The 16,222-nt window shown below is 51.1% G+C and overlaps 1 protein-coding gene across 5 annotated transcripts; it reads right to left on the bottom strand.

Moving 5' to 3' along the window:
- Positions 1-68: 68 nt before the first annotated feature.
- KIAA1191 (KIAA1191 ortholog) lies at positions 69-13,558 on the bottom strand. 5 transcript variants are annotated; one of them, XM_061429958.1, is made up of 9 exons: positions 13,326-13,558; positions 12,135-12,346; positions 11,811-11,897; positions 8,734-8,912; positions 6,015-6,144; positions 3,898-4,022; positions 1,841-1,947; positions 1,547-1,689; positions 69-1,437 (listed from the first exon to the last, which is right to left on the bottom strand). In XM_061429958.1, the coding sequence occupies exons 3-9, from the start codon at positions 11,836-11,838 to the stop codon at positions 1,229-1,231; spliced, it is 921 nt and encodes a 306-aa protein (XP_061285942.1). In that variant the 5' UTR covers positions 11,839-11,897; positions 12,135-12,346; positions 13,326-13,558; the 3' UTR covers positions 69-1,228. The 5 variants fall into 5 exon arrangements, with proteins under 5 accessions (XP_061285942.1, XP_061285941.1, XP_061285940.1 ...); XM_061429957.1 differs by having other exon boundaries at positions 12,135-12,333; XM_061429956.1 differs by having other exon boundaries at positions 12,135-12,247.
- Between the last annotated feature and the right edge of the window lie 2,664 nt (positions 13,559-16,222).

Genomic DNA, 16,222 nt, shown 5'->3' with positions numbered 1-16,222 from the left:
AAGTTTATCCTACTTAGGCTTCATGACTGAGCAGGCAGAATGGAATAACAATGAAAAAAACCTCCATCTATATTTGAGAAAGTAGTAAGGATTTTTATTGTCAAAACAAGTAAGAGATACAAGCATAACGGAAGACACGAATAAATTAATTCTGATCATTTGAGACTCCAGGGTCTCTGGGGGAAGGTCAGCTCGACTCCTTGTGTAGACACAATACCGTCCAAAGCAAAAGACAGCAGGGACGGGAGACAGCGCTCAAGACGGTGGCTGCACGTGTGCAGTGAAGAGAAGTGAGAGTGGCCTCCCCGGTTCCTCTCCTCAGCGAGGTATGTGTACAAAGGTAGGAGGCTCATTTGAGGGGAAAATGATTGCATACAGAAATTTTTTAATTCTCCTGCCTCCCAGGAAAAACATTTTCAAGCCCTAGCCTGAACAAGAAAATCAAAATAGAGTGACACTAGTTTCACAGGAACCTCCAGACTACTCGAACTGCAGTTGCCACCTCTTTTTAAAAGTCTAACATCCATTTATCTATAGCAAGCCAATACACTGAATTTTCTCCTTTAGGACATTTTCAACCAAATGGAAGCTAAATTAATGTCACTTTAAAGTGCAACAAAGGCTGTGTTAAGACTAGTGTTTGTTCTGTGACACGCAGAAGAGAAGCACCCCTCCCACAGCACAGGCCCCAGAGGTACCACAGCAAGGGCTGGCTGTGGGACACAGGGGCCCACGAGGTCCCCCAGGACGTGAGGAGACGCCGGTGCCAGCACAAACGGGGGGTCCCTGCCGGGGCTGGCTCCTAGCTGTACCCAGATCTCAAGCAGGCCTTGGGTTCCCTGACTGACCAGACCGGCGCCAGCACAGCTGTGAGGGCCGAAGTCGCCTGCATTAGTCCGCGGACATCCCCACGCCATGGTCCCCATGCACACCTGGACACGGTGAAGGAATCCTGAAGCCTTGGTTTTGGAACAACGCAGACAGTCACCTAGTAAGCAGTGGTCTAAGTTCTGGGGACTGCTGCTCAAGTTTAGTCTAACGTTAAAGCAATACAAAACGGCTTTTCCACACAAGGACAAGCTTTGCACTAATGTTTCGCAAAAACCAATTATGTCTCCATCTAGCCTCAGTTTGATTTTCACAAAGACAAAACTTTTCCTATGTCAGAGCCAAGGTAAAGGGAGCTGGGCTCGATACCCTTGATGCAGAGTCCCCGGGACAGAAAACTCTAGAAGCCAGTGGGTGTGAGAACATTCAAGTCCCGGGGTTTGAGGCTGTGGGCCCGTGGCAGCTGTTTCGTCCCTTCCATAACTGGGATATCCATCTTGGGCGGCTTGAACGTTGCTGGCTCCTCCGCCCTTCGGGTGGCTTGTGCGCGCATCACTTCCATTGGAGAAGGTTTCTGGGCTCCTTTGTAGGCTTGGATGGCAAAGCCTCCTGCAGAAGTAAACCACAGAGCAGATGATTTCAAGATCTGTCGGCAGTTACCAGCATACATGGTCAAATGCCCGCCACGCTGCTTTCTTTAGTGAAGAGGGTGCCTTACCTGACTCAGACTTCTGGAGGGATCTTGGTCCAAAGAGGCTCCATTTATCGGCCGAGCTTCTGTCTTTATCCCCGCTTCCAGAATCCATGGTGCTAAAGCTGGGGCCAGGTAAGGCTGTGGCAGAACCAGAAGTGAACCAGCCTCTGGAAGAGAAAGGATAAAATGCCAGGTAACACATCCTTTTGCTCCAGCTCTAGAAGTGTTCCCTGCTGAGGCCAGGGACCGCCAGCTCCTGCCCCTGACTCGGAAGCCTCGGGCTGAGCCCCTGGCTGCTGGGCCCGCTGAGGTGCTCACCTGCTCTTCTGCTTAGGGGAGGCCTGGGGGCTGCTGCTCGGGGTGGACTGCGTGGACGCCGGCTGCCTCTCCTCTCTTGCTGTCTCTCCACTCTGGAGCTTTAGTTTCTGCTCACATGGGTTAAGAAGAGAGACTTTGTAAAAGTCAGAGCAGATACAAAACAGCTAGTTAGGGTGTAAACAACCTGCTTCACACTAACTTCAAGAAAAGGAAATGTTAACAGGTGCACCATCTGGATCACAGGCCAGATATTCTTCAGGCTCTGCCATGCTAGGTAAAAGGCCGTCTTTTAAAAACATGTTTTCATCAAATACATCTCAAACACCTCTGTACTAACTTCACACCAGAGCTTCTGACGTCCGCACATTTACAGCCAGTAAGTGGAGGAGCCAGAAGCCCCGCAGTGGGCCCTCAGCACCCCTCCTGCCTCGGCACGCCACTCTCTCCAGCTCAGCGCTCCCTCTGTGAACCTCGCCCGCCCGTACCCAGCCACCCGGTGCTCTGGGTGCAGTAAACAGACGCCTAACCACAGACCAGCACTTTCCCCGGGGAGACAAGCCTGCTTGTCTCACTGCTCCTGGGCCAAGGCTTCCACACGTCTCCATGCCCCGTGGCTAGGATGCCAATGCCCAGGCTACGCTTAAGTGCCCACGTGTGAATCCTCTCCATCCTCAGCACGGGAAACTGTGTGAGCTGGCATCTCAGCCATCCTCATGTTCTACTCCTATGGCCAGGATGCAGAGGATGTGCCAGATGCAGTCCCATGGGTACATGGAGTGAACTGGGCAACTGAATTCAGAATGACACCCTGGAAAGTTCTCAGTGTCAAAGGTTGACAGTGCTCCTCTCCAGAAGCATCTGTCTTGTCTGAGAGCTTCAGCTGAACACCAAGCCAACCCTGACTCCCCCACAGCATAGTTTTATGTGTAGTGTGCAAAAATCACCTGGGACGCTCATTACAAAATGCAACCATCGTCTACAGGGTCTTGTATCTCTGCCACAGGCCACGAACACTACATTATTCCTCTGTCTGTATACTGTATAACATGCCTCTGAGTACGCCCCTTCAGGAGCCAGACTCTCAGAAGATTTTGGAATATGAGAAAGAATCCACAGGCACTAGGGTATCCAGAGATTTGAGTTCAGATACTGTGGATGTTTAAATACATAACCCTAAACCCCTGTTTCTTCATTTACAATATACAGATAATAGTGTCTATGTCAGAGGATTAGTAAGATGAAGTCAATATGAGTGCTTGATAAAAGCAGCATTAATTATAAAGTGGTAGTCCCTGAAAGAAAATCACTTAAAACTATTTTATTGATACAATTATTTGGTCATTATTAACCTTACTGAAGGGGCTTCCCAGGTGGCTCAATGACAATCTGCCCGCCAGTGCAGGAGATGTGGGTTCAATCCCTGGCTCGGGAAGATGCTCTGGAGAAACTGAAAATGATAACCCACTCCAGTACTCTTTCCTGGGAAATCCCATGGACAGAGGAGCCTGGTGGGCTACAGTCCATGGGGTTGCCAAGAGTCAGACATGACTTAGTGACTAAACAACAAAAGCCTTACCGAAAATTCTTTATCCATTCCAATTTTAAAAATGAAAGAGCAAAAACATCCCAATTCTACCCTATTTTAATTTTTTAAAAATTAAATTAGAACCTGGCACTCCTTCCCACCCAGCATTACCTCTGTTGAGGTTCCCAACTCTCCTTTCTCACCCTCGGTCACTCACTAGTACACAGAGTGACCCGTGTTGGCTCTGTTGTTCATCACATGCTCACACGATCAGCCCAGAATCTCATTTGACCCTCCAACCCAAGCTTTATAGGCAGATAAGCAGAAACAATGAGGTTGAGAGCCCCGGACCTTTCAGCTAAAGTGCGACCACCCTGGAGGGGGACTAAACAAGCTCTCAATTCCTCATTCAAGCCTCTTCCCACCCCTCTCCTCAACCCCCAACTAGCTGAGCTGGGAGCTCCTGGACCACAGCCACACTCAGGCTGTAAATGACGAGGTTTGTGTGTTCAGTTCCTAAGAACAAGCTTACGTGGAGTGCTTCCGCCACTCGAAGATACTTGGTCTCCTCAGTGGTAAGGCCCTTGTGGGGGGTGTAGCCAGCATCTCGCAGCCCTGCCTGTTGCTCAAAACGCTGAATGCTCTCCTGGGTCTGTTCTGGGGACAGAGGAGATGATAGTCATGGCCATCCCCCCTCCCATCGCAACCTGGGGGAGATCAACAGATAGCTACCGTTCTCCCCGGGAGCAAGAGCTCACACCGGCAGTCTGAGAGGGCATCCCCCAGACAGGCGGCGTAGCAGCAATTCTGAATCTCCCACAAAGCCCCTCTGAGCAGAAGGAAGCCTCCCTGACACAAGCTAGAGAGACAGCCGGAGAGCCTCCAGGGAAGCACTCCTTACTGTCCTCACTTGTACCCCAGGACACTGTATTAATATTTAGAAATGCAACACGGAGAAGGCAGCTGACATTCAGAAACAGTGCAAGCTCTCCAATACAAAGCTTTCTCGGAGAGACTCACCACCCTCTCTAAGACCTTTGCCCAAAGAGAGGCCATGTTTAGGCCAGACGGCACCAGGGTAGCGGTAAGATCCGAACCAGAGAGAATAATGTGCCTTGAACTGGCCAAGGTCTACTGACTCAGTGCTTCCAACGGTGTGCGCAGCTGCCCGCCACGGGGCCTGGCACAGCATCTGATTATCTCATCATCAGTGTCAGTGATGCCTTGGACGACAGCGGGATTCCTGCTTCATCTGTACACTCTACATAATACACCCCTCATGGGTGAGAATGCGGCAGCTGTGGACCAAAGTGCAGACGCCACAGGTCCTTCAGGACTGAGTTCTTCCCCTTCGAAGGGGCTAGTTTATTTCCATCAGAAACAGAAGCAAGGGAAAACACACACACACACTAAATGTATGAGGATGTTTTCCACTCTTGCCAGGTAGTCACCTTAAAATTTTAAAAGCAGGAAAGGACTTCTTCGTGAATACAATACACTAATTTAAATGCGGCTTTAAAAAAAAAAATTTAAGATTATAGCAACATCAAAAGTTCATGGCAGTATTAACTAAAAAAATAAAATGGTTTATTATACCTGCAATTATATAAAAATATGCTTACAGGTGGACATAACTAAGCCAAATAAGTATCTGAGTGATAATAATATATACTGGGGTTCTATGATGTTTTATGCTGTTGGTAACCTGTATTTTCAATAAAGAAGTTGTACTGCACAGAAAGAACAATGACTGAGCTTCTTAACACTGCCAGGACACATTCTCAAGGTTGCAAAATACAAGTAGTAGCTGCTGATTCAAACAGTGCATTTCTGTGTGAATAAGAAAAAAGTCCAGGTAAGAGTTTGAACTTCTGGTTCCTAGGTGAGTTCTTCAGGAATTGCCCAAGACTAACTGACGCCCTCCCAGAGCACATGAACAAGGGCTTCTGACTTCCAACATGCCCTGCCCTGGCAGAGGCTGCTGCTGACAAGCAGGACTCTGTATCTAGTGACTGTTAACTTCCCACAGCAACTAGAAGGACCCTCCAGAACCACTGAGTTCAGATAACTTGTTAGGATTTTTAAATTCAGGCTATCTTGTTTCTAGTTTTATCAGGACCATAAATCACATATTCTTAAGACTAAAGACTGGTGCCTCAAGGTCCAGGGAGAGGAACAACTCTGCGCCATTTAATTTAAAAAAGTAAGTGCGGGGCAGGTGGGCGATGGCTCCGGGGGTCTCCTCCTCTAGCAGAGCCTGAGACGGCAGCGGCAGCAGCCCCTGGCCCCTGACACTGTGCTATCTAACCCTGCCGCTTACTGCCGGCCAGATCCCCCACCTCATGGAGGGGAAACAGCTGCCACAGTTAAGACACCTTGCCCCAGGCCACGCTGATGGACGGGGAAAGCAAGGCTGTAGCAACAGAGCGGCGGTAGTGCCCTGAATGAACCACGATGCTGAGCACTGGGTCAACCTCCCACCTCGATGGAGCTTCAGCACTGGTGCCGCCTGGGCAGCCAGGCTGGCTTCGGCGGGGCTCGCTGAGGACAGGCTGAGGCAGGCGGGCGTGCAGAGCCCCTGGCAGCTGATGCGGGGACTCAGCTCTCCCCCGCCCCACTTGACTCTATTCCGAGGGCGCAGAGGCTTACTTGTGATCAAAGAGCTCATGATGACATGGGTCGCTTTGGCCTTCACCACAGGGGCCTTCTCTGCACTGTCAGTGGCCGGCGGCGGGGCCGGGGCAGGCGGGGAGACGCTGGGCTCTCCCTCCTCCACCTGCTCAAGAGGGGACGGGGTACGTGAGCAGACACGGGAGTCACAGCCTCAGCCCCCCTTCGGGAGCCATCAGATCCATGAGGAAACACGTGAAGGGGGCTGTCATCCCCACCTGGTTAGATGCACAGAGACAGCACGTATGACTTGATACAAAGAGTCTGTATTTATATACTTATAGAAGTGGGAGAGCCAGAATCTGAAGCTCTGGGCTTTACTGTCGTCCCAGACTGTGTCCAATACACTATATTACCAAGGCCCTAAGGATGCAGACGCCTATTACTAAGCGTTGACTGTGTCCCGAGCACCATCCCTGCTTTTGCATGATGAACCACTGCATCTACTAAGTAGTTCTGGAACTCTGCCGACATCCTGCCAGCATCCACCAGAGGGCTTATTGAACAGACGGCTGGGCCCCACCCAGAGGGGATTCAGGAGGTCTGAGTCAGGGTTCAAGAACGTTATTTCCAACAAACCCCCAAGTGATGCTAATGCTGCAGGTTCTGAGACCACACTTTCTGGGCCATGGCTCTAAAGGTCCAATAATGGTCTTTTAAAACAGACCAGAAAGTCTCCATAGCGCCTCATCTTTCATGCGAGCGAGCTGGAGCATGCTGCCTTCCCTCAGCTCAGCACCTGACACGGTGCTCAGCTCTGACTGGAAGCAGAGAAGTGGGCTTCCTCTTTATTCTCTGCTTCTCCAAAGGAGCTGAGAGGAAAGATGGTCAGAAAGGAGGGGAGAAGAAGGGAGTACTGAAATGTTGTATCCCTGTTACAAAATAGGATTTAAACTTCTCAGCTACGATCTAACTAACTCGAGTAAAACCTAAATAAACCTCTGCTTCCTCACTTGGGAGGACAGCTGCGGGTGGGGACGCGGATGCCTAGGGCGTAGAGAGTTAGGACCAGCGGAAGCATGCACGCAGAGTCGGGCTGGGCTCCCCGTGGAGAGCGGCTGTTCCAAACGTCAGCTGTCCCAGCTGGGGCACAGCCGAAGACTGGACGCACGTTCTTTGCCTCATGAAGTAAGCGGGAGCCTTCACAGGTGCAGAGGGTGGTGGGCCGCCATCCAAGCCCCAAGCCCCATCAGGAGCCGCCCTTATTTCCTGCTCCAGTCCTGGGAGCCTGCTGCTTCGGCGCCACAGGCAGGCTGCCAGGACCCTTCTCTGCTGGTACTGCCAGCACTTTTTACACAGAGCGCTTCCACCTCAACAACTGACTGGGTCAGATTTTGGTAGATGGCTAATGTGGGGGAACGTGCCCTGGAGCTGCAGGGGATCCTTCATGGCGACAGCAAGAGGCGCCCCATTCTGAGAGCCTGACGGGGCGGGCGTGGGTGAGCGGGGCACCCCCATTAGAAAGGAAGGCTCAGACACGGCTCTACTGAGAGAGGTGGGCTGGGAGCCGCAGTCACAGCATCGGCTCCACACGGAAGACTGGACGAGCCTCCCCGCTGTCTCTTCTTTAATCCCCACAGCAGCTCCGTGACAAAAGTATTGTCATCTCTCACACGAGACACTAGCTCGGGGGTGAGGCCAGGCTCACGGCGGGGCACAGGCTGTTCGGGGCTCACCCCCAGGGCCGCTTACACAGGGGCTTTACCTGCCCTCAGGACCCGAGCTGTCATACGACCACACTGCAGCGCGACCGCAGGTGCAGGTGAGGAGGAGCCACCAAACTGGGCAGGCCTAGCTCATTCAGACAGTGGGACCACCTTTCTGGCACCTTGGTCATGGGAAGTCAGAGGCGAGAGACAGTCAGGAAGCAGAGGCTCCAGTGACACGCCTGCAGCCAGCATGTAAGAACCGTGAGCCCAGCTGCACAGAGGGCTGCGAGCGCAGAGCGGCGCGTGTGCCTGCGGCAGGAGGGCCGGCGAGGAGGCAGCTCCCCGGGGTCGCCACGGGACCGGTGCCCGAGACAGGACCGCACGAGGAGTGGCGCGGCACATCTGCCACGCCCTCCACCAGATGCTGCAGAGGGGTGCAGATCAGACGCGGCCCTGCCCCCAGGATGCTAACGGAGGGTGCCTAACACAGCAGGGGTGCTGACAGGGTCGAGGACACCGGAGACCTGAAAAGCAGGGGAACAGTTTACTGGGAGGACAGAGAAAGATCACAGAAAAGACTGAGATCGAGCTAAGACTCCAAAGATGCCATTTGTCAGGCAGATGGAACAGAACGACAGGACGGGGACTTGGGACTATTCTAGGCAATCAGAGCAGTGACAAGCAAAGACTCAGAGGCATCAAATACCCTATTAAGTACAAGAAATCTTAGTAAGTGGCAAGGCTGGATCGCGGCATGTGGGGGGCATGGTGTTCAGAGGACCAGGATCATGCAAAGCCAGAATAAGACTACGGAGCTGGGACTTAATGCTGTGGAAATGGCAAGGGCGGGTAATGGGAGAAGACATGGCCATTCTAGTTCTGAGTGAGAAAGGAAAAGAGGCCTACCAACCCCACAGAGAACAGTACCACGTACAGAGATGAGCGGGTGCCCCATTCGCTGGGTGCCGGGAGCCACCGGCAGCTTTGGGAGCAGAGGAAGGAAAAGGAAGGGGTGGGGCCTGCCAGCAGCACTCGGCAGGGTCAGATACCTTGGCGAGGTCCTGATACTTGCGCTCTGGGATCACTGGCTTCCAAGGGATGCTGCCCATGTCCGATGGAGGAGGAGTCATGGGCGTAGGGTCCTCGAGGGCATCATCATAGCTGAATGCCCGGCGGTACATCCCGATGGGCAGGGACATCTTGCCTAGAGGCCCACTAGGCTCAAGAGCTAAGAACAGAGACACCAGTGAGGATGGGATCACCAGCTGAACATACTGGTAGCTTTAAATTAATTCGTCTGTAGGCAGGAAGGCTCTGAAACACTTCTTCTGGGACAAAGCAAAAGCAGCTGGTTCTGGAAGAGCTAACCCAGGCAAGGTAAGCAAACAGGACAAAGCCCTTCCTCTAGGCCTGCCACTTTGGATTCTCCACTTCACCCACACAGCAGCCCTAATCCATCTTTATGGATTAGCAAATCAAACAATTCAATTTACCTGAGCCAGGTCACATAACTTCAAAGTGCAGTAAGGAATCAAAACCCAAACCCACCTGATTTCAAAGCTTGTATTCTTTAGGCCACAGAAGCACCCCCGTGGCAATCCCAAGCATCTCAACTCAGGCGAAACTGAGGATGTGAAGTCTTAGGAATTCCCTGGCAGTCCAGTGGTTAGGACTCGGCACTTTCACTGCTGAGGCCCCGGGTTCAATCCAGGGTCGGGGAACTAAGATTCCACAACCCTCATGGCCCGCACCCCCCCACAAAAAAACATGAAGTCTTGTTCCCATTTTATACTATAGATGAGTAAATGAAGGCTCAGAGGTGGCAAATCCTGCCTTTCCTACATCTCCTCAGAAAACAAGAGCAATGACATGCCCGACACGCTGGGTGTCCAGCAGCGTCCAAAACAGTCTCAAATGTTCCCTATGACTCAAAAGAGCAGAGGCAACGTCCATCCAGAAGCTACTGACAATCGTCTCTCAAAGCACTGCCAGCTGACCCTGCTATTCCCGCCCACTGGAACGCCCCACCCTGACGCAGGCTCCCACTTCACAGGCGCTCAGCTCTGCCAGACCAGGGAGCAAAGTTCACTTTGTTTGCGGATCCTTTCAAAACAGGACTAATGCCTGATCCTGCCTTCAGGCTGACGTTTTCCTTTTGCTACAATTACACAACCACTCTCTCCAAGACATCAACCTGTGTGGCAGTTGAGTCCCAAACCAGCAAAGACATTCTATGTAAACAGGGGGGACAAGCAGTTACCCTTATTATCACGATTTGTAACAATTACCAACAAATCCATAGAAAGAGGATTAGTAGGTGCCTGGAGCTGGGTGGAGGGAGGAGCCACAGCGGGAATAAGGCCTGACTACTGCAGGGACAAGGCTTCCTTTTGGGGGTGAGGAAGATATTCTGGAATTAGTGGTGATGGTTGCACAACTTTGTCACTACACTAAAAATCGCTACTGACCTGTTCACTTTAAAATGGCTGAGTTGTATGGTATGTGGATTATCTCAATCAAAACAAACACGTAAGCAAATGACAATCACCAAGTACCCTTCCTTGTCAAGCACACATCCCTCATCTTTTCTAATCCTCAATAAGCAGATATTCTTCCCCTTTTCTAGCCTGGGAAACTGAGGCACAGAACAGTTAAAAACAACAGCCCACTAGCAAGTGTGAGGTGAAATCAGCCAGCAGTCACACCCTCCATGCAACCCACCCCACAAGCAGCAACCTGGTGCATGCAACCCTGGGGCCCAGACGCCCACTACGGTCAGCACAACCACAGCGAAAGACAAACTGAAGCACAAGCTGATGGAAGTCTGAGACTCAGGATGGATCGTATCAAAAGACAGAAGGGAGACTCCTATCCCTCCACTTAATTTGGGAGCAATTTCACAAACATCTTAGAGACATCCCAACAGCCTTCCTAAAAATAATAAAGTCAGGTAGTATTTATGACGAAATATATTTCCTAGTGGCTCAGCTGGAAAAGAATCCGCCTGCAATGCGGGAGACCTGGATTGGATCCCTGGGTTGGGAAGATCCCCTGGAGAAGGGAATGGCTACCCACTCCAGTATTCTGGCCTGGAGAATTCCATAGTCTGTTGCAAAGAGTTGGACACGACTGAGCGACTTTCACACATATTCCCATAAATAGAAAACAAAAATTTTTCTGGGCAGTAAGTAACTACTCAATATTAACTTTTGCTTTACAATTTTCATTTATTTTATGTTTGATCTTCACAGTAACCCTGAGAGACAGGCACTATCATCTATACTGAGAATCAAAAATTGATTCAGGGACTTCCCGGGTGGTTCAGTGGTTAAGAACCCACCTTCCAGTGCAGGGGACGCGGGTTCAATCCCTAGCCAGGAACTAAGATCCCACACATTACGGGGCCTTAGCTAGAGAACCCGGGCCGCAGCTACCAAGGCAGGCCTGCAGGTGCCGCACTGGAGAGAGCAGCCCGCACCACAATGAAGGCCCAGAGCAGCCAGGATGGTAACGGACAGATTTTAAATTTGTTTTAAACATTGAGTGATTCAGACTTTTAAAATCACTAACCCCTCCCACTAAAACAGTCCAGGGAAGGATCAATGACTTCACTAACCCAGAAATTACCACCCTGTAAAGAACCCAGGACTCACTAAATGTTGCACTGAATATTCTCATAACTAAGTTCAAGTTGCCTTGAAATCAGGCTGGTGTCTTTTTTGCTTTGACTTTCATTCCTCCCAATCTCCTACCTCCTCCTCACCAAAAAAAGGGGTGAGTTTAAGTCATTTTGGTACAAGAACTTTTCTGAATTTTGATTTGATACATAAGAAAGTGACAAATTTGTCATACCCTTAAGTGCAATAAGGGTACTCTTTCAAGTTAGATGCTGGGTTCACACCCTGGGTGGGTTAATAAGATAATAAGATAAAATTTAATGTGATAATAAGATAATACTAATCATTTACTAGGATTATATTAATAAGATAATAGATTGGCATCATTTAAATAGTAAGTCTAAATGGCAGAGAGTAACTACTAACATCTGGTCCAGAAAAAGTGGTTTCTATCTAGTTTAAAACCTTAAAGGGTAAAACATAACTTTATCAAAAAGAACTAAGTTTACCAGGCACTTCTGGTTGTCTCGAAGCCATTGAAAGACTGGGATCCAGGCGCTTTTCCTACACAGACTTTGAGCTGAGTTCCCCGCCACCTAATAAAAATAACAAAGGGTATTTTCTTACAGCGAACACCAAAGACTAGCTCCAATGCTGTTCTTTCAACAGGCACACAGAGTTTTATGGCTTTAACACGTAAAAGAGCCAATGAGCGACAAACATGCCAAGGGAGAAAAAAAAAGGATAAAGTCAAAGGATTCAGCGTACCCGTCACTGATCTTAACACCCGTGATATGACAAAGACACTATGCACAGTGAAAAGGTCCCCTTACCAGAGAGAGATGATGTGACGATTATGCCTACAGACAGGTATTAATGAGGAACATCGTCCAGCTGCTGCAAATTAGCAAAGCTGCTCAGGAAGAGTCCATCCATTCCAGAGGTTCTGAGAACAACAAACAACCAGCGTTGGCACAGCCCTGCAGAGTCTGCCAAACATCTCCCTGTGTTTCATGTTTTTGCCATAACAACCTAAAAAGAGATACTATACTCATTTCACTTTTCAGTAAATTAGGGCTCAGGGTCAAAATAACCTGACCCACGGCAAGGGGCTAGGGATCAAGTCAATAAATTCATTCCTTGTTGCTAGTTCTGACCGACATTCAGACCACGCTCATCTTGTGTTTTAACCCTCGCAGCAGTCCATTGTTTATTCACACTTTACAAGAAACGAAAAAGGAGAAGTGGCTTGTCCAAGGTCACAGATAAGTGGCCCATCTTGTAAGGCAGATTTCAGCCCCATTTCACCGAGGAGTCCAAACAAAGCTCTGAGGGAGCCGTTATTTGCTTTCAACTTGCTACATTGCCCCCCCCCCCCCCCCCCCCATCCTGATGAAGCTCAGACGGCAAAGTAAATAAAGAGCATCGCAGAAGCCAAAGTTCCGTCAACCTCGGAGCCCAGGGAGCGTTCCGACAAGGCCACCTCCCCTTTCCCTTCCCGGGGCCCGGCCCTCCCCCCGGCCCGCAGAGCGCTGACTTCTCCTTTACCAGATGCAAGACAACGCCACCCAGACGCGAAAGGCCTGGGCTGACTCAACCGCCTCTTCCACCCGGCGAGGCTAAGAAAGGTTACGGAGACTAGGGGCAGGGGCTGGCTTAAGATGAAGGTTCCCCGGGGCAAGGCAAGTAGGAGGCTGGGGAGCTGAAGGCAAGCAGGGGTGGTCCAGGACCAGGCCGGCTTGATAGAGGTGAGGCCCGGTGCCGGGGCCGCGGGGGCGTCATCGCTGAGGAACCCCGCGGTGGGAGGACCCCACCCCCACCCACGCCCCGCCCCGCCCCGCCGCCAGAAGGCGGAGCGAAAGCTGCACAGTGCGGTCCAGCCAAGCTCCGAGCCTGAGTAAGCCAGCCTGAGTGAGGGCACCACAAGGCCCCAGGCCCGGGCCTGGCGGGGGATGGGGGCCAGGCCCCTCCTAAACAGCGGAGCCCGAGCCCCCGGGGGGGCCAGGCCCGGATCCTCCAGTTACCTTTCCGTCCGCCGCCGCCGCGGAGCTGCCTGCGGCCTGGGACTAAAGAGGCTCCAAAGACCCACGTCTCTCGAAAGGTTGTTGCGCAGTCCGGATCCAAGCCATGGTGTGAGCGGCGCTGTGCCTGTAACGACACAGAAGGTCCCAGACGCCAACCTGGGAGAGAGAACAAGATACCAGCCGCCGGCAGCCTCCCTGATAAACTCTCCCGAGGCGGCGTCACTTCACGCGAGACCTGGCAGGATGAGGGCGGGGCTGGAGTATGCTGGGAGTTGTAGTCCACGATACGGCAAGACCCAGAATCATCGCGGGCACTGAGGGTCATGGGGCCAGGGCTCTGTGTGTCGAACCCGCCAGCTCCCAGAAGAAAAGCGCCCCTAGACCAGCATTCTATGCCTGGGCCTGTGACAGGCTGAGGACAGATTGAGATAGCACGGTAAAGTGACACTCTCAAACCTTTTTCATTTAGGGAAGTTGACGTTCGGAGAGATGTGAAGGCACGTTGACTAAGAAGACCTGAAGTGAGCAGGGACCCTCTTCTAGGAACTGCTGGGTTCATATTAGTAGCAGGGTTCATACTTGTAAGCAGGACCAAAAGGGGAAGCAAGCAGCACCTGCCTCCTCTAGGTGGTGGTGGTGGTGTTCTGTTCTGTCCCTAAGTTGCGTCCAGCTCTTTGGGACAACATACACTGCAGCCAGTAAAGATCCCGTCTTTTGCTATCTCCCGCAATTTGCTCAAATTCATGTCCATTGAGTTGGTGATGTTATCTAATCATCTCATCCTCTGCAACCCCTTTCTCCTTTTGCCTTCAATCACTCCCAGCATCAGGGTCAATTCCAATGAGTTAGGTCTTCCCATCAGGTAGCCAAAGTTTTGGAGCTTCAGCATCAGTCCTTCCAATGAATATTCAGCATTTCCCCAGCCATCTGGAGATAAAACCGCATGGAGCTATTTTTAAAATGATCAATTCCCTGTCAGATGCCAGCCCTACTGGGGTGACCACTCGCAGATGAAAATCTGCAATACTTAAAAGCTCTCCAGGTGAATCTTATCTTAGGCAATTACAGGTGATGTAAAGTGAAGTGAAGTCACTCATTCGTGTCCAACTCTTTGCGACCCCATGGACTATAACCTATCAGGCTCCTCTGTCCATGGGATTTTCCAGGCAAGAGTGCTGGAGTGGATTGCCATTTCCTTCTCCAGGGGATCTTCCCGACCCAGGAATAGAACCTGGGTCTCCCACATTGCAGGCAGACGCTTTACCGTCTGAGCCACCAGGCTTCTCTCTGGATCCTAATAAATCCACCTCTTATCACTTTGTCTCTCAATTAATTTTTGCAATGAGACATCAGAGCCTGAGTTTCATTAGTTTTGGCCGGGCTTGAGTCCCAGGAGAGAGCTGAAGGACAGGAGGAAAAAGCAGTGGGAAAAACGTGCCAAGGAATCCCCTTCATAGCCCGCCGGAAAATTTGCTAAATAGCTGACCAGTGCTCACAGTTTCATTGATCTGATTCTTGGCACAGAGAAGACAAAGGACAGAAGAACCCCCACCAGCTTGGGTAACAGATACTGGGGCTCAGCAGATAGCGCCTTTGGGACATGCTGAGGAGTAGCCTCTCCACAGAGTCCCTCAATTGTGCCCCCTGCCACCCGCCTGTTCGCCAGAGTTTCGAGGAAACAAGAAACGAGAGATTGTAAAGGCCCCTCCAGCCATAGGAGCGAGGACCTCTTACCTTAACCAGAGGTCTTCTGGAATCTGAGACTGGGCCGCATGAGCTTTCTGCTGAGTTCGTTTTTCGCTGTCCCAGTGTCCAGCATGATGGGCCTTCCCCTGCGCTGGGTTTCGTAGCCTTCCGCTTCTAGCGCAGGAGCTTCGCTGAGCTGGGCTCTTGCTGTGCTTGGCCTCTTCCATGTGGAGATTGTTTCAGCCAGGTTAAACCCGAGTCATGGCACCATTGGAGAAGGCAATGGCACCCCACTCCAGTACTCTTACCTAGAAAATCCCATGGATGGAGGAGCCTGGTGGGCTGCCATCTATGGGGTCGCACAGAGTCGGACACAACTGAAGCGACTTAGCAGCAGCAGCAGCAGCAGCACGGCACCCTGTATGTTCCTCGGTTCTTTGTCTCGTCACAACAAAGATTTGGAGCGACAGACATTAAAGCCCTCAGTGCGGGACAAACCATGTTACGGCTCTTAAGCAAATCAGTGTTACAGCTCTATTTTATTTAGAAGGTAGCAGGAGAGAGAGGGAGAGTGAGAGAGAAAGAGAAAGAGCGCACGCACGCGGGACAGAGAGAGCCCTTCACTCAGTTTTGCCATCTCATCCTAAAACAACTGCCCACAATTTCTTCCTACCCTAAATTTACCCAGAACATTGTGGTCATGCTGATATTCTTAAATCGGAAACGTCTTTATCTGATTCCTATGAAGACTTCAGTGACTCCCCTCTGCCGATAACATCCCACATTCCTGACATATCAGTGAAGGTCCATCAAAATGGACTCTGGTGACCTATCTAGGCTCACCTCCCCATATTCCTTCCCTTGGGCCAAAGCTACTGAGCTACCCACTTCTGTTACCACCCGCCCCCCCACCCCCGCCGCCACCACTTACCTAACTCAGTGAGTGAGTGAAAGTCCCTCAGTCGTGTCCAACTCTTTGCGACCCCATGGATAGTCCATGGAATTCTCCAGGCCAGCATACTGGAGTGGGTAGCCCTTCCCTTCTCCAGGGGATCTTCCCAACCCAGGTACAAACCCAGGTCTCTGGCATGCAGGTGGATTCTTTACCAGCTGAGCCACCAGGGAAGCCTTACCTAACTCAAGTCTTCCCCTTTGAACTCTGGCTTATCTTTTTGCTCCAAGAAGCCTCTGCATCACTCCCATCCTCAAGA

This window comes from Bos javanicus, chromosome 10 (genome assembly GCF_032452875.1).
Source record: "Bos javanicus breed banteng chromosome 10, ARS-OSU_banteng_1.0, whole genome shotgun sequence".
Classification (NCBI taxonomy): domain Eukaryota; kingdom Metazoa; phylum Chordata; class Mammalia; order Artiodactyla; family Bovidae; genus Bos; species Bos javanicus.
Note: the sequence above shows the minus strand (reverse complement) of the source record. Positions and strands in the feature narration are given on the sequence as shown.